This window comes from Podarcis cretensis (assembly GCF_951804945.1).
Source record: "Podarcis cretensis genome assembly, chromosome: 15".
Lineage (NCBI taxonomy): Eukaryota > Metazoa > Chordata > Lepidosauria > Squamata > Lacertidae > Podarcis > Podarcis cretensis.
This window is the reverse complement of record NC_137185.1, coordinates 18,139,049-18,161,936: the sequence shown is the minus strand read 5'-3', so window position 1 is coordinate 18,161,936 and position 22,888 is coordinate 18,139,049. Positions and strand designations below refer to the sequence as shown.

General features: G+C 45.7%; 1 protein-coding gene and 1 long non-coding RNA gene across 3 annotated transcripts in view; one reads left to right on the top strand and one right to left on the bottom strand.

Annotated features, from left to right (window-relative positions):
• Positions 1-22,888, top strand: part of LOC307203680 — a 398,536-nt gene that overhangs the window by 217,029 nt on the left and 158,619 nt on the right. The gene's annotated exons all lie outside the window — the stretch shown is intronic.
• The window catches only part of ST14 (ST14 transmembrane serine protease matriptase), a 39,236-nt gene continuing 35,445 nt past the window's right edge, over positions 19,098-22,888 (bottom strand). For both annotated transcript variants that reach the window (XM_079954512.1, XM_079954513.1), the window contains exon 19: positions 19,098-22,497. In XM_079954512.1, the coding sequence (XP_079810638.1) occupies positions 22,336-22,497 (162 nt within the window). In that variant the 3' untranslated portion in view covers positions 19,098-22,335. The remainder of the gene's footprint in view (positions 22,498-22,888) is intronic.

Genomic DNA, 22,888 nt, shown 5'->3' with positions numbered 1-22,888 from the left:
TTATCTACTTGCACTGTGACATGCTTTCGAACCGCTAGGTTGGCAGGAGCAGGGACCAAGCAACAGGAGCTCACCCCGTTGCGGGGATTTGAACCGCCGACCTTCTGATCAGCAAGTCCTAGGCTCTGTGGTTTAACCCACAGCGCCACCCGCGTCCCTTCTCTGCTAGGGTATGTACCTGTTAAAACATGTATATCCCGCCTCATAAACCAAGGCAGCTAAATGCTCCTATAAAAACATTAACTAAAAAAAAAAAAGCATAAAACAGCTGATCAGCAACAGTATTATAATCCAACGCTATTAAATTACTGCTATAATAAAAGAACGCATAGCCACTAACAGAGGATGTGGTGATGTTGGGTGAGGCCTGACTTTACCACAGTATATCCATATTTGCAGACATTGCTCACACACATTGCAAAACAATTTCCCCTAATTAATTAATATTTTTACATTGTTTATGCTAATATATGCATCTTTATGCCCACTTTGCCCCGTTATTCTGCATTTTTGTACACGTTACTTGGCTGGAGAACTGCGCTGCAAAATTCCAAGAAATGCAAATTTCATTGGCTGGCTTTGTTTCAGTTTGAATATTGTTTCAGAAAGTGCAAATCAGGTGCATTTGCCTTTCAACACAAAATGAATTGCATTTCTCTTCCCCCACCACCAAATTCTCCTCCACACAAAATAACAACAAGAAGTATCTTATTTCCCACAGAAAAGCAGGTGCCAGGAAGGAGGGTTCCAGCCTAGCAACACATCTCCCCAGTTTTCTGTCTGCAGAGATTTGTTTAGCTTTAATATGAGGAAAAAGCAAATTATGTGATTCTTCCCACCCCCAAACACACACACCTGCTGCCTGGTATTGCCCAGAGGCAGGCTAGCCTGCAGCTGCCAGGTGAAATGAGGGCTCCAAATTGCATTCTCCATTGCTGCCCTATAGCAACAGGGCAGAAATTCAATTCAGCTTGTTCTCAGAAGTGAACCTACCTAACGAACAGCACTATTTTTCTAGAAAAATAGAGGTGCCAGAACTCACCATGAACACCTCCCTTGTTCTCTGATAATGGCAATGGCTCCCACCTGAGGTGTGCCAGAACTGAGTTCCGGAGATTTCCGGCTGTAAAAAAAGCTCTGCCAATGACCACTTTGTGTAGTGATGTAGAAGAACCGAAACAGAGCCATTCTTTGAAATTCACACTTCTCTGAATTTTGCAAAGCAGTTCTCCAGCCAAGTGATGAAAATATTATTTTAAGAGGGGGGCCCATTGCAGAAAGAAAGAAAGAAAGAAAGAAAGAAAGAAAGAAAGAAAGAAAGAAAGAAAGAAAGAGTATGTGAGGCAAAATTGCATACAAAAATCTGTATATTAGGAAAATAATCTGGTGAATTTTCATGAAAACTTTAAAAAAAACTGATAAGGAAATGAGAAGTGAACAGAAAAGATAAGAAAGTGAGAGAAACTTAAATGGACATATTTCCCCATTCCTCCAGCACGTTGGAGACACCTTTGTACAGAGAACAGGCAGCGATGCAGCACCCTCTAGACTAGAGCCACACAGTGAAGTGAAACATTTCTGTTTCCAGGGATGGCTTCCATGCTGGGAGACACTTGAGAAATCTCGTTGTTTTTCTCAATGAAATAAGGGGTGAGTAGGGAGGCATGTGAGGAATTTAACAAGCTTCTGCCGAAAACATGCAACCCAGGCCAAGAGAGATGTCACGGCAGAAGCATCCGTCTGCTTTAACGGCAATTGCGGTCTCCCTTGGGGGGTTGCAAAAGTTTGGCCGGAGCTTCAAGCCAGCCAAAGGCCTCTGTTTTATCTGTCCGGTCCCCTCCGTTATTGCTATAGAGAATTAGATAAATGTGTCTGCAGCAGCTGAGAAGAATTTTTTTTGTTTCGAAAGCAGACGCTTCCACACGCCAGGGTACAATTGTTTAATTAGTGTGCTTTAATTTATTTTTTAGCAGTGGCTCAACTATATGGGCGAAGGGGAAATGATTTTTAGATGGGGGGAGGAAGAGAGAGAGAGAGAGAGAGAGAAATGGGACGGATTCACAGTTCTGCCATTTGTGATCGTTCATTTGACGGTACAACAGTGAGCCAAAACAATATTTCATATTTATTTAGCAACTCCTTCTAGAGGTAACTTCGATGAAATGATGATTGCATTGTTGAGCGGAGATTCGCTGAAACACAGTGCTATTCAGGTTCACAGAATCATAGCATTGTAGAGTCGGAAGTGACCCCACAGTCATCTAGTCTGACCCCCTGCAATGCAGGGATCGCAGCCAAAGAATCCCTGACAGGTGGCCATCCAATCTCTGTTTAAAACCTTCCAGTGAAGGACTACCACCTTCCACAGTAGTCTGTTTCTACTGTCAGTTTACACATTTAGTTGCCAGTCAGGGCTTCCCTCAGGGAAGTATAGTTTGACAAGGGTGCCGAGAGGGGGCTCCCATTCACCTCAGAAAACTACAATTCCACAAGTGGCTTCACAATCGACCCTCCTTCCCAGGAACTCTGGGAATTGTAGCTCTCTGAGGGGAATAAGAGGCCCTTCTCTCAGCCTTGCCACCCTCACAGGCACGCCTGGTGGGGACACGGGAGAGGGCCTTCTCGGTGGCTGCTCCCAGACTTTGCAACTCCCTCCCTAGAGATGTCCGACTGGCTCCCTCCTTATTGTCCTTCAAATGGCAGGTGAATACCTTCTCATTCCAAAAGGCTTTAGAGAACTGAATGTTTTTAATGAAAGGGCTAGTGCCGTGATGTTTTTATTGTAATTATTTGTATGTTTTTAAGAGCTCTGACAGATGGAGTTTTAATTCCCTTGTTTAATTATTTAATGTTTAATTATTATTTTCCCTGTGCTTTTTAGCTGTTCCTATTTTATCTGCAAGCTGCCGAAAGTTCCTGTCAGCGAAAAAGGCAGGGAATAAATTAGTAGTAGTAGTAGTAGTAGTAGTAGTAGTAGTAGTAGTATTACAGTGGTACCTCGGGTTAAGAACTTAATTCGTTCTGGAGGTCCGTTCTTAACCTGAAACTGTTCTTAACCTGAAGCACGACTTTAGCTAATTGGGCCTCCCGCTGCCACCGGAGCACGATTTCTGTTCTCATCCTGAAGCAAAGTTCTTAACCCGAGGTAATATTTCCGGGTTAGCGGAGTCTGTAACCTGAAGTGTATGTAACCTGAAGTGTATGTAACCCGAGGTACCACTGTATTATTATTATTATTATTATTATTATTATTATTATTATTAACAACTCTCAGCACCCTTGACAAATTACACTTCCCAGGATTCCGTGGGGAATCCATGACTATTTAAAGTGGTAGGATACTGTGCAGATAGGACCCAAACGTCACCTTGTCCTGTAACGCTACCAACTCTGGCCTGGATCCTCAGTCAGCTGGTTGTGGCACAGTCCTAGCTGCTCCTCAGCTGCCTATCCCAGCCAGCTTGCAGATCGAACGGCAGCCAATGGGCAGATCTGCTGGAACCTCATGGAACTCCCTAGGGAGACCATTCCCACACTCTGAGCATTTGGCCTAGTTTGAGGGAGGCAGCCCAACCCTCCTTTCAAATGTGTCAAAAAGCAGACAGGACCCACTTGGTTAACACACCATTTGCACACACAGGGCAACAGGCCAGCTGTTCTCATCTGTTCTCCACCGTCTGGCAAGAGCCAGATATTTTTTTTTCAGTGTTTCTTTCTTCACCAGCCCTTCCCCATTGTTATTCTGAGACATCACCGCCTTACTGAAATATTTTGGTTTCTCATTTTTCCAGTCTTCAGGGGAGTTCAGTTCAGTTCCCCACATGTCTGCATCAGTTTGCAAATAATAATAATAATAATAATAATAATAATAATAATAATAATGCTATTGTTTGTACTCCGTCCATCTGTCCGTGTTGCCCCAGCCACTCTGGGTAGCTTCCAGCATATACAAAAACATAATAAAACAATAAACTTTAAAAACTTCCTTACTATACAGGACTGCCTTCAGATGTCTTCTGGAGGTTGCATAGTTACTTATCTCCTTGACATCTGATGGGCAATGGCTTCTCCAAACAATAAAGTATTCAAGGGGTGCCTGAATGAGAGGGGTAGGGTCCTGCCGCACCCCTGCAGGTAGGAAGTTCCGCTGGGCAGAAATTACCAGCCCTATCAGCTCCGGCCAAGAGTCTAGAACAGAGGTCAGCAACCTAAGGCCCATGGGCCAAACGTGCCCCATGGGGGTTGTTTAACCAGCCCATGGACCCCCGCCGCCCGCTCAGAGACCCCCGCTGCCTGCTTGGTCGGCTCCCGTGCACCGCACTAAACTGGCACGGAGCAGAGTAGTGACCACCTTCCTCAACGCTGGCTGGCTTCCCATTGGCTGCAGGAAACTTCTTTCATGCCATGCATAATTTTCTAAGCTTCCGTCACGCTGCCTCTTACTCAGAAGTCCCAAACGCTGCAACCTTTGCTTGTAGGATAATCTCTCCACCCACCCCCTGACATGCATCCTGACCCCGATTTCAAAACTGCTCTCACAACTCTCCGCATTGTGGTCCTTTGAATCTTGCAGCTGCCTCTGATCAGGCCAAGGCATCTGCTATTTACCACTCACACTCCCTTAAAGTCATCCATCTTTCTGGCCTGCATGCAGACCATCCTATTAGAACTGGAAAAGACGATCAGGATGGAAAACGCTTGGGTCATTTGGCCCAACACCCCTACTCTTCCACTGCCATTGATTTGTTCCTTGATTCTGGATTTTCCTGTGCTCTGTCCAGTTTTAAGTTACTTAAACTATGAGGTTTCTGTCCTTCCTTTCTGAAGGACAGTTCTGTTCCCTGACAGAGTTTATGCTCCAATGGCCAACTCATTGCTCCCGAGTTGTTTTAGAAAGTTGGTAGATTCGGGATTCGTTTATCTAGAAATCAGACCATTACAAAACAAAGGTTTGAGAGAATGACGTTAACTAATGTGCCCACTCACTTACTTAAGTCTGTAAAACTGGCGTTTTTTATTTTATTTTATTTTATTTTTACAAATACCACATGTTTGTTTCACACTTACAAGAAATCGATCCATTAGTGTGGCAGCACCTACACATCGAGTACTTTAAAAGAAAAGAAAAAGTACCCCTCTTAGAGTGATTTTGCATGGGTGGGGGCAGAGCCTGCTTCACAAAATCTAGAGATTGGAGGAAGCGTTTGATTTTTGCCTCAATCCATTATGCAATGCAAAACACAGCTACCCTTTGAAAGCTGCGCCTCTCTGATTTTTGCAAGTGAGTTTTCCAACCAAACTCCATGTACACAAATTAGTCTATTGGGGGAAATGAGCAAAGAACAACAGCACCCTGCATATGCCAGCGAATATAAGGTATGAAAATTTGCTTGCAAAAAAAAAAAGTGCAATGGTCAAAATTACATACACAAATGTGCTTCTTAGAAGAAATTTGCCCTTAAAATGCTGGGAATTTTTCATGAGCATTTAAAAAAAAAAAAACAATGACCGCTCACCCCCTCCCAAGAGGTGGATGGAGTTTGCCTTACCTGGCTAGGTGCCACCCATCTTGCTGCAGGGTGGCCGTCGCCCCGTCCCCATCTTGGCAGGACAATGGGCTGCCGGTTGGGGGTGGGGTGAGGGCCAGGTAAAGAGCTGGTGCTCTTCTGCCCATTCTCACTTTGTTGGTTTGGGGGCCTTGGTCAGTATTCTATAGTCTATTTTTGAGATGGGGGGGGTAACATCCTTGTGCACCCCCACACAGCGGCATTTGCAGGGCCCATTAAAGGGTTGATTGCGGGAGTCACTGCCCTAGAGTGATGGCAAGTAGGTCAAACTCCAAGTTTTGGTGAGGTGGGAGGGCACGCTGTATAAGTACACGCTTTACAGTCCCCTCCCACTACACCTGACTGCCCTGTGCATCCTCAGTCCCTGTTGGATGGAGAGGGATACCTTCCAGGGCCTAATCCTACACCTGAAATTCAATAAAGTTGTGGCCTAATTTAAACCTATACATTGTTGTCATGTCTCATTTCGGGGGGGGGGGGTAAGTTATGGAGACAGGTTTTAGCACGTGGGCTCGCAAACCTAACTTGCAGATTGATGCAGAGATGTAGAGAACTGAATGTAAGATTGCAAAAATTAGACGTTGACATAGTCGTCCCTACTTTATACAGAGTGGGGCCGCTGCACATACAACGTGGTGTGCATCTCGGGTGATCCCACCCCTCCACCATGCAAAATCCTCAGCCAGCTCGTGCCATTGCCACTGCGTCACCAACTAGGACCCTTCGCCATCTCCACTCTGACCCTGTGCACCCTTTCCTGTGCTGCTTTGCCTTACCCAAAGAGCATCCTCTCCAGGGCTTCGTGCTAGTGGTGGGCGGGGCCAGAGGCAAAAGTGGGTGGAGCAATTGATGCAAATTTTACCTGTTACATTAGCCTAGCTTCTATACACACCTCTCTATCCTCTGTCCAAGCGAGCAAGAAATCCAAGAGGTGTGCATATATAAATGAGACACAAGGGAAAGGATTCCTCTGAAAGCCAGGGCTTGGGGAAGTTTTGTTCAATCTAGAGCATCAGGTCCTCCGATTGCCCTTCTGCTCCTGTGTGGCATTATACACACACTCCAAAAACGCCACTGAGACAGGAGGGAGAGAGACTGCTCTGGCCGCCCGAGAGATCCTGAAAAAGACCACTGACCTTTTGCACCGCTGTGAGTTTATAGAGAGATACCAGCCTCTCAACAGCATCAGTATAAATAGGCTGCCTTCTAAATCGGACTCTATCAACTGTTTCTACCTTGGCACATGCTTAATCCCACTGTACATACTGTCAACAGCACCCCCCGCCTTCCCGTAATCAACATATCGCTCCTGCCACTACCAGGGACGTCAATAGCGCTATAGTTCAAGCCTGGGTTGTGAATTCAAGCCCATTTATTCCCTCCAAGATTAGAAAACAATCTGAGCCACTGGGACGACAGCCTCGGGCCTCGATTGTTCCCACCTGTCAGCAGGAAGAGGAGGAGAAGAGCAGTGCGGGAATGGGAGGGAGAAGGAAGGTGGAAAGACAGCCAGACAGGAATGTGAAGGAGGGGAGTCTCCATCCTTGACAGAAGTAGCTCGTAACCTCATCTCGCGTGATCGAGGAATGTTGGGCTTGCAGAGTTCATACTTGGGCAAGAGGCCAGGGGTAGACGGTTGCACAAGAGATATGCAATGGAAAGAAAGAAAGAAAGAAAGAAAGAAAGAAAGAAAGAAAGAAAGAAAGAAAGAATCTATAATCACCTCCAGAGTCTAGACTGTCAATATTTGTGGGAGGGAGTGCAAAATTAAAGAGCAGTGTCACCCTAACACAACAAATCCACTCCCCCCATTTGCAGTTAGGAAAGTGATGGGGAAATACACTGAAAAATGTGGGGTGAAGAAATTATTAATCGGAATACATATAAACAGAGCACAAGGAAATCAGGATGGATGTAGGATGTAGGATGAATGCTCATTAACACACAACCACCCCGCAAACAAATCTGAACAAATGGGCAAAAAAGACCTGGACGTAGTTTGACTTCTGGATAAGCTTTGTGCAAGTGAATCATGGTGAATACTCAATAAACAGGTTGTCTGGAGGAGCCCAAGCTGAAGTCATTTGGAAGTTTGGGCTATCATCTCCTAAGGAGAGGAGCAAATTCATATACTGTATGCATATATATATTCCTATAGACATAGAAGTGTAAGGCTGTCATCACACTGCAATTTATGTGGTTGCCCACAGGTCCACACGCCAACTGCAGAATGGCAAACAGCAGGCAGGCGATCTGAGGGCAAACAGGCGAGGGGGTGGGCGAAGTATAAAGGAAGAGGAGTTGGTCAGGTTTGCGGAAAGGGTAGAAGCAGCTGGTGAGCAATGAGCAGTAATGGCAGATAGATAGCTGGATAGATAGATAGATGATAGATGATAGATAGATAGATAGATAGATAGATAGATAGATAGATAGATGATAGATATAGATAGATGATAGATAGATAGATAGATAGATAGATAGATAGATAGATAGATAGATGATAGATAGATGATAGATAGATAGATAGATATAGATAGATGATATAGATAGATAGATAGATAGATAGATAGATAGATGATAGATAGATAGATAGATACATAGATAGATAGATAGATAGATAGATAGATAGATAGATAGATGATAGATAGATAGATAGATAGATAGATAGATAGATATAGATAGATAGATATAGATAGATAGATGATAGATAGATATAGATAGATAGATAGATAGATAGATGATAGATAGATAGATAGATAGATAGATGATAGATAGATAGATGATAGATAAATAGATAGATGATAGATGATATAGAGATAGATAGATATAGATAGATAGATAGATAGATATAGATAGATAGATAGATATAGATAGATGATAGATAGATAGATAGATAGATAGATAGATAGATAGATAGATAGATGATAGATAGATAGATAGATAGATAGATAGATAGATAGATAGATATAGATAGATGATAGATGATATAGATAGATAGATGATAGATGATAGATGATAGATGATAGATGATATGATATAGATAGATAGATGATAGATGATAGATAGATAGATGATAGATAGATAGATAGATAGATAGATAGATAGATAGATAGATAGATGATAGACAGACAGATTGCTGAGCCAGTATCCATGCACACAAGGACCTTCAGCAGCCACCCTCTCTGTCTTCAGTGAATATTGCAAGCTTGAAACGCTGCCCTATTTTGGAATTTTGGAAGTCAAAGGGAGCTGCTGAAACTGGCAGCTGCAGCTTTGCCTGACCATTCTGCTCTGAGGGGCGGAATGGGATTTATTTCAGATATTATTTATTTCAGGTATTCTATTATCTGTTCCCTGTGCAGCTGCCCAGCGATCTCTTGATTGTGCCGTGGCTCACATGCCCATGTAAGGGAGCGAGAAGGAGAGGAGGCTGGAGACTCCTTGCGCATTCCACCTCCACAGGCTCCCCAGACCTCAGGTCGGAGTGCACCCGAGGAAGCCTTTCTCTCTCCTGGAATACATCTTCCCAGAAGGCAGCAGTGGGGGGGGGGAGGGCTGGGAGGGACCTGGGCCCTGTTCCCCTGCTTGTGAACTTTCACAAGATAAACAAGCCCGGAGGTGGGCAGGCCTTGAGTAGGGCTGGGGGAGAGATTCAATTCCATTTGCATTTAAAAAGTGAGCCTATCCAATTTGCACTTTCTGGAATAATACAACGACTGAAGCACAGCCAGCCTTTGAAATTCACACCCCTCCGAATTTCGCAAAGCAGGTTCTCCAACCACTGTTTACAAAAGCAGATAGACAGAGGAAAGCATGAAAGAAAGTGAAAATGTGAGTGTAAAATAACATACGAAACAGCATTATATCAGAGCTCTTTGCATGTAAAAATGTGTACATTGTTAGAACTGCATAATTCAGATGACCGCCCACTTTTTAAAACTGTTTTTAAAATAAATGAACGTTGTGGATATGTTTAGCTTGGAAGTAAGGAGTTGGAAAGGTGACATGAGAATTGTCTTCAGATATCTCAAGGGCTGTCTTGTGAAAGATGGAAGAAGGTCGTTTTCTCCTGCTCCGAACGGTAGGATCCAAACCAACAAATACAAATTACAACAAAGGAGATTCCGACTAAACATTAGGAATAACTTTTTGACAGTAAGAGCTGTTCGACAGTGGAACTGACTGCCTCGGAAGATGGTGGACTCTCCTCCCTTGGAGGTTTTTAAGCAGAGGTTTTGAATGGCCATTTGTCGGGAATTCTTTAGCTGTATTTCAGGGGGGTTGGACTAGATGGCCCTTGGGGAGCCCTTTCCAATTCTACGATTCTAACACATGATGGTAAAGAGGATTCATTGGGCCATGTAAATTAGTCTTTTCCCAGAGCCACCAACACTCTCTGTACCTCTATATACATCTATTGTCCTGTTATGAATCTTTCTGATTTACAGGAAGCCTTGGAACAGACTAGAAGAAACACTTCCCCCAAAGCGATCCAAATAACCTTGTTATTGTTGTTGTTCTTTAAAAAAACACTATTTCTCAAAATAGCTCATTTCAAAAGAAGAATGTTTAGGGGATTCTTCTGGTGAAAATATTTCAGACTTCCTAGTGCAGAGTTCCAGAACTTTTCGTTATGCCGTGTTTTTGACTGGGAGAGGAACAGAGTACATGGACCCCTGCCATCCCAACCCCAAATCAACCCCAAATGGATTGCAGGAGATGGCAAGAAACACACAAACACACACACACACACACACACACACACACACAGGGCCTCTGGCGCAATGACACACAATGACTCAAATAGCGTCGAGTACCCAACATGTGACTTTGCATTTGGAAGCAATTTGCAGTGACCTGGGAAATGGAGACAGGAGTCTGGAATCCTGGAATGGGATTGTCCTTTCCTGGATAAACTGAGAAATCAGTTCTCTAGAATCCCTCCCACTCCTGCATCGAAATATGGAAATGTGCATTTGTTGCCACAGTGAAGGTGTCAGTCTTTTGGCACTAATGTGTGTGTGTGCGTGCGTGCCGCAAGGCTCATTAGGTTGCACCCAGTCCTAGCCCTACTCAGAGTAGACCCCCTCACTTAGATCCATTGATTTCAGTGGGTCTGCTCTATGCAGAAGTTATCTGGCCATGACCCCTCTGTGGTTTTGGAATGTAGACTCACTCCCCCCAGGAAGCAGAGATGGCCACCAACTTGGACGGCTTTTTGAAAAGGACTAGACGAATTCTTGGAGGAGAGGGCTATTCAGGAGCAAATTTGGGGCTTTCAGATTTCAGCAGCGCCCAGTGTGAGGCCAAAATTCGCCCCACCCCTGCCTCTTGCTTTCTGTTATTCTCAATTCACTACGTCATTGTTGCAACGCCCTGCAGCACCCGCTAAGGCTCAGCGCCCAGTGTGGGGGAATGTTCATGCTGCCCTAAATCCATCTCAGGGGCTATCAATGGCTACTAGCCACAGTTGGAGGCAGCAATGCTCTTGAATACCAGTTGCTGGAAACCGCAAGAAGAGAGGGCTCTCGCCACTGCCTCGCCTCCTACTTTGCAGGGAAATCCCTCCAGCCACCACATGTTCTGAACTGTGCCAGGGGTCCAGCATGCTCCTGGGAGGCCCCTAATTTAATTTGTTTGACACTACAGGGGCCACTACTTGGCTTTGGGGGAATGGAAGCATGAGCAGTAATAGGCAGGCTAACCCTTTCGCTCCAGATGTTCTGCAGCTGGAAGACAGGAGACCACCATCACCTATCAAAGGGTGACATCTAGTGGTGCCCAGAGGGTGCTGGACCATTTTATACATGCCACTGGTTGCACTAAACAGAGGCGTCTGGATCTTGCAATATTCATTAGCTTTCTCAAAAAGTGAGTTGCAAAACTTGGGTCTACAACTGAGTAGCTTCAGGTTACAGACTCCGCTAACCCGGAAATATTACCTCGGGTTAAGAACTTTGCTTCAGGATGAGAACAGAAATCGTGCTCTGGTGGCAGCGGGAGGCCCAATTAGCTAAAGTCGCACTTCAGGTTAAGAACAGTTTCAGGTTAAGAACGGACCTCCAGAACGAATTAAGTTCTTAACCCGAGGTACCACTGTACTGAAAATATTGCTGATCCCTTCACTGTAGCCACAAAAACAAGGCCACAATGAGTTCCAGGTAGAGGTGGGGAATAAATTCAATTCGGTTTGCATCTAAAGGCAGATTCGTACTTCTGGAAACAATGCACACAGCCATCCTTTGAAATTCACACTTCTCTGAATTTTGCAATGCAGCCCTCCAGCCAAGGAATGGTACAAACAGGCCTATCCTAGTGTGCATTTTTAAAAATGCACACATAAGCTAAAATAAGGTACAGAAATGCATTTTATAGTTGGGGAAACCACTGTGCAAAAACATGCATGTTGAGCAAAATTGCGGGGGGAAAGGTGTACAGTGGTACCTCGGGTTAAGTACTTAATTAGTTCCGGAGGTCCGTTCTTAACCTGAAACTGTTCTTAACCTGAGGTACCACTTTAGCTAATGGGGCCTTCTGCTACCACCGCGTGATTTCTGTTCTCATCCTGACGTAAAGTTCTTAACCCGAGGTACTATTTCTGGATTAGCGGAGTCTGTAACCTGAAGCATATGTAACCTGAAGTGTATGTAACCCGAGGTACCACTGTACCTATAATGGAGAAATTTGGCGAAAATCCTGAAGAGGACTTCTTTAAAAAACAAAAACGATTTGTTAACTGATGTGAAGAGAGAACTGAACTTAAGGTTGGAAAAAAAGAGAAACAGAGAAATTGGGAGAGTCACCCATCCCTAGTTCCAAGTCAAAAGTGTCTATTAACATTTGTTTATTATTATTGCCAATGGATTTCGTTATACTCTTATTTTAAAACGGGGCTATTCTGTAAGAGAGGGAATTGATACGTCTACTTGTGGCGATGGGGGGGGGGGTGATTTGTGATATTAGAAGCAGCTTATGATAATACACAGACTCTGCTTGTTTGACACAAGTACCAGCACAGACCCCCACCTGTAATCTCCTGGCTCTCCAGAGGCAGAGACTAATCTTTAGATTTAATGTTTGTCTGTTGCTGAAATCCCACTCTTGGCATAGCAAACCCCTTCGCCAACAAGCTGCACACAGGCTGATTCGCAGACCAAGGGCTGTATGGCCAAGGGGGTGCGGGGGGAGACATTCTTTTCTCCTCAACGGAGCTGCAGGACGAAGAGTCTGCAGGATATGTGGGATAAACAACAATTCCCAGGCCTGGATTTCAGCTCTGTCCCAAGAGAACCTGGGTATATTTCATTGCCTTGAGCCAGACCAGGGTTTCTGGGGTCCTCTCCACATTCATTAGCTTGCCTTGACCATGGAGCGCTTGCATGTTTGCAGAGCATTCTGGGACATATCCCAGAATGCATTTGGCATCTACCCAGTTGTGTTCCTGCACCTATCTGAACTTGGAACTGGATTTGCAAGTTACCATTTTCTCCAATACTAATGCAAAATACAAAGACTGTGTCTGGGCCCAGATATCCCAGTGTCCAGCATGAAGCAACAGGTCGCTGATGTGCTGGTTTTGAAAATCTGTTTGAGGAACACTAAATGGGTGACAAATCTGCTCCTGGTGACCAGTCTTAGTGGTGGTGAGCTGTGGTTCCTTCAGGGCAGGATTTGTGTGGAACGGAAGGGAGTCTGGGGTCTCATTTATCAGAGCGAATGAACTGGGAGTTAAAGCTTTAAAAGAATCTGAAGGGGAAGCAAGCATATTTTTGCTTCCCAAGGACCTACAAAAACCTGGTGCCAGCTCTGCACATTTCTGTATGTAAATATATATATTTAATTTCATTTAAACCCCACTTTTTTCTCCTCCAAGGACCTCAGGGTGGCATCCATGGTTCTCCCCTTCCTCATGTAATCCCCCCAACAAACAACCCTGCGAGGTAGTTGAGACTGAGAGGCAGTGATGGGCCCAAAGTCACACCCAGTGAGAGATTCGTGGTCAAGTGAGTGTTTCAACTTTGGTCTCTGACCCGCACAAGGAGAGGGCCTTGTTAAGCCATTAAGTTCTGTCCAAACATACCTTACTGCACCACAGTTGAGGAGTGGTGTCCCCCCCCTTCCCAAATAGCCCTAGAGGCCCTCCAGAGTCTCTTTTATTGTACATTAATTATTATTAGTACTTATGATAGTATCTGGGCAGAGACTATCCCAATTTCAATACTGTCTGCATCTACAAAGCTTTTCAGGGTGATATTCAAGCAGCATTTCCAATCCATGCAGGTCTTGTAATTTTCTGTGGAAAGCTGTGTTTTTCTTACTACAAAGCTTTGTGTGTGCCCCTCCAGACACCAATAATATGGTAACACCAGAGAAGCATCACACAACAACGGAAAAAGGAAATTATGTGTGGACGTCCCAGTACAAAACCATCACTAATGCTCTATTATTGCATCCATGACATGTTGCAGAATAATACATACACCTGCCCCCTGCAAAAATAAAATACAAAGCCCCAGTCTGGAAGGGCCTGTCTCAAGCACAGTCTCCCATAGACAACTTGGGGGGTTCTGAGCATCCAACCTGCTCTCTCACCCGCGTGACCCCCACTGTGAGGACTGTTTCTTGGTCACACTAGAATGTGATGGAATGCAGAGACCGGCTTTCATGTATGTGACTCATGATTCAAGACCTGAATTTCCCTTCTGGACTGTCAGTTATGCTTAAGGTCTGTTTTCCTGGCAGCATCTGCTACTCTTTGCTACTTCCCAACCCCTTCCAAGCATCTAGAGCTTGCTTTAAGTGAGAAGGGGATGTTGCGGGTGGTGAAAAAGCAAGCTTGGCAGTGAAAGGAATAAATCTCCAGTTGCCTTTAAGGGCTTCTCCGTGTTTACAGCTTCCTCTCAGGGACAGCAAGGTACTCACTGAAACCTTAATGGCCTTCGTCGTGACGCTCCAGAGGCCAGCGGCTCTGAAGATTGCGCGGTTAACCTTGCAAAATCCCAGAAAGCGATGCAATTTAAGACCCGGCGTAACATAGGAAAATGGGTAGAGTAAATCAGAGCAGCTCACTCTATCAAAGATGTGTCAATGTGTGATTATCTACGGGGGCAGCACATTCATACCCACATCGTAGAACCTCCAGCATAGGGCTTTTTTTTTTTTTGGCAATAGAAGATGCAGGTTCCTGCAAGGCTTCTGGGAACATCCAGTTTCAAAGTTGAAAGATACAGCTTCTAGGAAACAGAACTGCACGCATGGAGGCCAAATGCAGCCCTCCAGTCCTCTCTGTGGCCCTCAGAATGCTGCCCAGGCCACACCCCCTTTGCCCAGGCCACACCCCACAAGGGCTCCTCTTTGCACCCCAAGAATTTGTGCCTGGCTGGACTGCATGCCTGAACACTGAGAATGCCTCCTGCTTATTTGAATGGACACTAAAGAGCAGCATGTGAGTACATGTGGAAACTACTATTAATTATTACTAATTAAATTTATAAGTAGCTTATTTGCAACTCAGGCAACTTGCAAGTAAAAGCAAACACATACCGTATTTTTCCCTCTATAAGACGCACCAGACCATAAGACGCACCTAGTTTTTGCAGGAGGAAAACACGAAAAAGAAAATATTCTGAATCCCAGAAGCCAGAACAGCAAGAGGAATCGCTGTGCAGCGATCTCTCTTGCTGTTCTGGCTTCACCGAAAGCAAGGCAAAACCTCTTCAGGGCAGCAGGAGGAAGGCTCCCCCTACCCTGAAGAGGCTTCGTGCAGCTATCCTAGAAGCCAGAACAGCAAGAGGGATCGCTGCGCAGCGACCCCTCTCTCTTGCTGTTCTGACTTCTGGTATAGCCGTGCGAAGCCTGCATTTGCTCCATAAGACGCACACACATTTCCCCTTACTTTTTAGGAGGGAAAAGTGTGTCTTATAGAGCGAAAAATACGGTACATAAATTAAAATGGCACAAGAGAGAACCAGTATGTTATGCAAAGGTGGAATTTACATGTGTTACTCTGCGTGGTTTTCCCTCTGCCCTCGCCCGCCACTGGGCACATGGCCTCTGGAATGTTGCCCAGAAGGGAATTTGGCCCCCTAGGCTGCAAAAAACCTTCCCCACACCTGCTTTATGGTCAGGACAGCTCCAGCTTTCAGCCTGGGTGCAAGGCACACCAGCACTTGGCTGTCTTAATCAAAATTGCCTCCAAGGGCTAAGCAGCTCCAATAATCCTTCCTAGCAGTGGCAGGGCCTCCATTACTCCGAGCCAATTAAAGGGGATGGATTGCATTTGGATTTGTCTACATTTAATTGCTGCTGCATCAGATTTGTGGGACCTTGGCGGGTGGACCACGGGGGGAGAGGGGGTGTTGTTAAAACTTTACCTAAGATTAGCTTGATTCTCTTGTGCCAATCATAAGATCCGCTGCTTTCTTTTCGGGGACCGAGGGGATGGGGGAAAGACCCGAGGAGGGGAAGCCTGCAAGTCACAAAGGGAGAGATTAAGGCAGCAGCTCTCGCGGCCTCGTTCCAAGCAGGTTAAGGAGGAATAAATTAGGGAGAATTTCCACCAGGGGTGGGGGAACCACTGCTGCTTATAACAAATAGGAATCAGGTGCAAATAGGACAAATAGGAATCAGGTGCAGTCCATCAGCTTTGCTGGATTTCCAGTTCCATCAGGCACCTCCTGCCCCTGAACTGTGCCAGCTGGTCATTATAAAAAAACAACTGCTTAGAAATTGGTGCCTGAGTTTTGGTTTTTCCTCTTCCCTCCCTATCCCCCTTTCCCTTTGTGTCTCTTTTTAAAGATTGTAATCCAGCGCACACAGGGGCTGCCTTGTTTTAAATTGATTATACGCAAGCCACTCCTGGAGCCTTTTTGCCTGGAGAGCAGGGTACAAAAAATGCTCTGTTTTTGGTCATCCACCCCCATTAAATTCAGTCCGTTTTGTTCCCGACTTGTCTCTCTGGGGTAATTTGAAGGGTGCCTTTTAAGATTACAAAGTACCATATTTTTCGCTCTATAAGACGCACCAGACCACAAGATGCACCCAGGGGCGCCGACTTATAAAAAATATTGGGGGGGCCCATACCGGGGTCCTGCCCCGGGAAGTTTTCTAAGAGCCGCTCCCGGCCCGTTGCTGCTGCTGCCGCCCGCCTCGTGGCCCCCTCGCCAGCTGAGGGAGAGAGACCGAGAAGGAGAGAGATGCGTGGTGGGCAAGGCAAGTGCCCGCCGCGCCTCGCCTCCCACCGCCCCTCGTGCCGGCCGCCCCCTCCCCTCCCCTCCCTTCCCCTGCTCGCCCTCCTCACCCCAGCTCTTGGCCGTTCGCCCCAGGAACTCGCCGCTGTTGGGGTTGTAGATGAACCTCCGCCACTCGGCCATAGACTGGCTGAAGGGCTTCTTCTCCTCCTTGGCCATAGCGAGAGAGAGAGAGAGAGAGAGAGAGAGAGAGAGAGAGAGGCTGGAAAGAGAGAGGGAGCTCGGCGGTTCGCGGGAGGCGGTTTTTCCCCTGCCGAAACAACAGCGGCTCCTCAGAACCGCTAAGTAACTCTCCCTCAGGCGCCCGGCGGGAGAGCAGAAGAGAGGAAAAGGAAAGAAGGGCTGGGCCAGTCACACGCACCGAGCAAAACTACTCGCGCCGCCTCTTTTACTACCGTAATAATTATTTGTTTTAACTCATTACTGAATGTATTTTAAAAGGTAACTATCGTCAAACAAGGAAAATAAAAAATACCAACATAATTTTGTGATTTTACAAAGCATAATATAACTAATAATTTTCTTAAATTATTGGGGGGGCAGAGCCCCCCCAAACGAATTTTTGAGGGGGCTCGGGCCCCCTCAGGCCCCATGGAGTCGGCGCCTTTGGATGTACCTAGTTTTTGGAGGAGGAAAACAAGAAAAAATATATTCTGAATCTCAGAAGCCAGAACAGCAAGAGGGATCGCTGCACAGAGAAAGCAACAATCCCTCTTGCTGTTCTGGCTTCTGGGATAGCAGCGCAGCCTGCATTCACTCCATAAGACGCACACACATTTCCCCTTACTTTTTAGGAGGGGAAAAGTGAGTCTTATAGGGCAAAAAAAATGGTAGCTTGGTGTCCTTTTCAAGCTTCCTGCCTCTGGTCCTCTCAAAATGTGTGCCTGTGTGCGGGGAGGGTCATGCATGCATCTTTTGAGAACATGGCTCTAAACTGATGCACCTGAACCCTAAAGCACAACACAATCCACAGCCTTCCATTTCAAACACAACCCACAGCCCTCCATTTCACCTGCTGCAGCAACCATGGCTCATTTTGTACTCTGCATAATCAGAACACAACACAACAATGATTTTCTAGCATTTTCCAATTCTCTCGTACACAGGACCTGGTTTTTAAACCACTGGGAACTGTAGCTCTGGGAGAGGAATAGGGGCCTCCTAATTACTCTCTGCACCTTTACCTGCACTAAAATTCCCAGAAGTCTTCTGTTTAAAGTGGCAGACTACTGCTTTATATCTGCCTCTATTCTTCCCTCCCCACCCCTTAAATGTTTTTAACATCTAGCCAGCTAAAGAGCTTTGAGGATCTTAAAAAGCTCATTCATTTGCTTGTGACATTTTACTTGGGCCCTAATAAAGCTTTTAGTGTATTGCCCCTTTGGAGCATCGCTCTAGTGAAGACTGAACACAGGTACCTGCTATTTTTCTCCATTTGCAGCGGCAGTGAGCGTGTCATCTTCCAGGCGCTGCTGAACTACACTTCCCTGGCCACTGGTCCATGCTGGCTGGGTCTGCTGGGACTACCACAGCAGCATCTGGAAAGTTGTAGGTTCTCCACCACCTGCTAATTCACAGGGCAGCTCAGCTATCTCCATGATGGGTCTCTCATGCAGAAACAGTTTGCCTGAATCCTTATTATATCCTTAATATAACAAGCTGTGGTGGTTTTCTAGCTTTGTGCAAGACCACAGCGCCATCTGCTGGAGGGGGAAGCACCAGCAGCATATATTATTGCTTTTTCCCCTTAACATTTAATCACTACTCTTGTACAGTGGTACCTCGGGTTAGATACACTTCAGGTTACAGACTTCACTAACCCAGAAATTGTACCTCAGGTTAAGAACTTTGCTTCAGGATGAGAACAGAAATCGTGCTCCGGCGGCGCAGCAGTAGCGGGAGGCCCCATTAGCTAAAGTGGTGCTTCAAGTTAAGAACAGTTTCAGGTTAAGAATGGACCTCCGGAACAAATTAAGTACTTAACCTGAGGTACTACTGTATGATCATAAAAATAGCCTGCTGGATCAGGCCAAATCCCCACCTGGTCCAGCACTCCGTCCTCACAGTGACAAACCAGCATGGTCAATAAATATAGGTCCCTAAATTATATCAGGGGGTTGACGTAAATGACCTTTGAGTTTTCTCTCCCACCTCTCTGATTCCCATTCTCACACCAATGAAGTTCTGCTTTAAAAAAAAAGGAAAGGAAAGGAAAACGTATTGAGATCATTTTTGTTACAAACAGTTCAGGACGTTGCGATGTTATCAAACGAGACTAACATTCTGTACAAAAAAATCGGTTTTAATGCAGATTAAAAATCACCAGACGTAACAATCTCAATTCAGACCTTCAACAGCAAAAATGGGTTTCACGGTTTCCATTTAGATGTATTTACAGTGTTATTTTCTTTTTAAAAGGTACAATATATACATAAACAACAGAAAGTTGAAAGTCAACTCGTTTAAAAATAATTTTGCAACATTTTCTTTTAAAAAAATAAAAAAGATAAATTACTGGGGGGGGGTCCCCTTATCTGTCCCTTCTTGTGGCTTCATTTTGCAAAAATGGAAATCACCGGCACATTTCCTAGATTATTAAATACCCTTTTGAAAATGCAAATAGACACTTTTCCTGTTTTAGAAAACTACTTATTTTTTGTTCCCTGCTTATTTTCTCCACATCTATAAACTAGACCAACAACACGGGAAATAGAAGATATCTGGAGCAAGTGTAGCAGAGCTTCATAAAGAAAACATTTTATTGTTATAAAAACAAAACGAAAACACAATTAGGCACAAAAAACAGGAAATCTGCCTAGGGAGTCTAGAGAAAGAGGGTCTCTCCCTATAACGTCCTCCTTATTCCCCATCCCATATCCATCTCTACTTTGGTGTGCTTATTACCCAAGGCCCCACCTGCCCCATACATTCAAGGAACTATGTACCACTTTAAACAGTCATGGCTTCTTCCCCATAAAAATTGGGAACTGCCATTTTTTCAGGGGGCTTAGCTGTTATTCCCCAAGGGATGTAGTTCTGGAGGGAGAACAGGGGGGTCTCCAAACAGCTCGCTGCCCCCTTAACAAACTACAGCTCCCAGGATTCTTTGCGGGCAGCCATGAATGTTCGAAGTGGAAAGACGCTGCTTTAAATGTGCAGGGCACATGCCCCCCCCCCATATGCTCACCAGCATCCTTTGCTCCGTACTGCCGCTACACAATCAGGGGTTCCACCGTGTTAAAAGGTGTCCTCTGCATTCCTATACAGCACCCCCAGACAGAAAAAGGGACCCCCTATAGTCACCTACCACTGACACCGAAAACAGAAACAAAACTTCAGCATCACATGCCGAGATCCATACATTAAACAAGGATATACAATTAAGGCACATATTGGCAATGCCAATCTGACCTGTAACGGGCCAGAAAAATCTCATTCATGCACACATACAAATGGGTTCTCTGTCTCATTTTCGCACACACTCTATGGCTCTACTGACATCTACCCTATTTTAAAAGGAAAACAGAGCAGGGAGGTGAACTGAAAAGTGAAGCCAGTATCCCCCCCACCCCCCACCCTTCACAAAACCCAGACCCAGAATGTTCTCCTAAGGCGGAGGTGAAGAAGGTATGTCTGTCGGGGGTGCTGATGGATCAACTCCCATCATCCCTGACCACTGGCCCTGCTGGGGCTGAGTTGGAGTCCTTCAACAACATCTGAAAGGCCACAGCTTCCACACAAAACTAGAGGGTCTGAGTGTATTACACCAGCTGGATCCTTGAGAATAACCCAGTGAAAGGAGACTACAAGTCCCAGAAGGCCATTCTTGGGATCCAGCAGTGCAGGATCAGGACACCTGGAAATTGCTGCATGTCGTTTTGTTCTTCCCAGCAGTCCCCTGTTTAGAATCCTCCTTGCTCAAGGGGAGATACAGGATTCTGAGACACAGACTACAATGCCCCTCGGTTCTTAAAAAAGCCAATATCTGCAATATTGAGGTCTGAGACTCCTTTCGATTCGCTCTCAAGACCTGTACCCTCAGTTGGAACAGAGATGTATTTAACCTTTGCAAAAGCAACTGCTTTGCAAGGGAGGATTCCCCTTTTGATATTTTCAGAGCTACTGCTGCCCGACAGAGTGAAATCCTGAAGCCACTTAGGTGTGCACAGGCCGCAGATGTTCCAACAGGTCTTCTGTAGGAGCACAACAGCCTCATCTTTCGTTTTAGGCTTTTCACATCAAAGTCATCAGTGCAGGTTTAGACAAGGTAGAAGTCAAGGCGGTGTCAGTTACATAAATTTGCAAAGAGAAGCAACAGTATTGCAGGATGTTGGGAAAATATAGTACTGACCCAAGGATATACACCTTTTAACTAGCCCATGGGCAGAGACATCTGCAGCCAGAGCCATTATCCCAGGTGAGGAAAGAGACACAATGAGCTCAAGGAAGGGAGGCGGGGAATGAAGTCTAAGGTGTGCCCCAGGTAGGCAAAGTTTAATGGGGCAGATGCTGGATACCCTAACCCTAATCCTAATCCTAACCCCCCAAACACATTTTATGGGACCTGTGATGGAGCTTCAGGTGCTGAAGGCAGCCTGCCTGGATAGACAACCTGCTGCAACAAGGAAATTAACATTTGGCAGATGGGAAAGGGCAAGAGCACTCATTTATAACTTGGTTACCTTTATAACTGCAGAACTTTGCAGTTAACTCTGCATTTAATACCGTACTATCAAGCACACCTTTTCGGGGGAGGTGACACAATACCAAGATGAAATAGCAGATTTGATCCTATTAGCCAAGGCATTTCCATCAATATTAATATCTCTCTGTGTTTGTAGTCTGGCAACACAGAAGACAGGCAACCTCTCCGGTCTATGAGCTGCTTTGAAAAACAAACAATGTTCTGGGAACTATCCTATTCACATGGGGAATCCTGGGGGGGGTTTTGGAAGGGAGGGGGAGAAGAGAAAATAGAAGACGTCACACATGCTACAGCAGACCAGATGAGTCCTAAAAACACAGAACGATGCGTCATTTCATCCTCTCTCTCTCTCTCTCTCTCTCTCTCTCACACACACACACACACACAAAAGTGGCCACTTGGTGTTCACTTAAGGCTACTTGGCCCTCATGCTACCAACTAGTGGTCATTTAGGGGTACCGCACCTTCCGGGCCCCTGCCTCAGGCAGCCTGCACAGGAGGTACCAGCTCCCTTGCAGATTTAAAGCAGGTTCACATTGAACATATTTCAGAAAGTCTCTGGAGACAGAGAGCATGAGCAGCAGAGGGGCGCTCTCAAAGGGGCAACTGCCCATCCAATCGGCCACATACAATGAATCCAGGAGTGTCGCTGGTTTCATTTTTGGAGGGAAAAAACCGAGAAGGAATTAGAGGAGCGAACAAAATTTGCAGAACCCCCTTCCTATCACAGGGGAATGTCTTCAGCTGCAAGCTTGATAGACCCAGAGACAGAAGAAGGGAGAGTCGTATGAACCGTCCCAGTCGCCGCAGCCACCTACACGCCGGTTTGCTCTTTGATCCAGGCCCGCAGCGCCGAAACACGAGTGTACATTCCCGGCTTGTTCCTCTGGGCACAGCCTTCCCCCCAGCTGACCACACCAGCCAGGAACAATGTGTTGTTGGCTTCAAGGCTGACCAGTGGCCCACCAGAGTCTCCCTGCAAAGAGACAAGAACACACATACTCAGAAAGGGGACCTGTTTTCGTGACCCTTTGTCCACCAGCCCAATGAGCCGTTTCGTTCTCAGGAGAGACCAGCATTTGCACCAAACGGCCTCCCTGGTGCACTGTGGTTCTGGTGGGGTTCCCATGCCCTTCGGCTGGGTTCGGGCACCTCCAAGGGAAGAAGCTGGGATTGCAAGGCGAGGCAATGATGGAGCGCCACCGCGAACAGCAGAGCCTGTGGGCTGCAGACAACCAAGTTCTACTCAAGAGTAGATGCACTGATATCACAGTGCAGTTCTTCTTATTAAGAAGAGTTTGGATTTGGATTTGATATCACTACCCTAAGGAGTCTCACAGCAGCTAACATTCTCCTTTCCCTTTCTC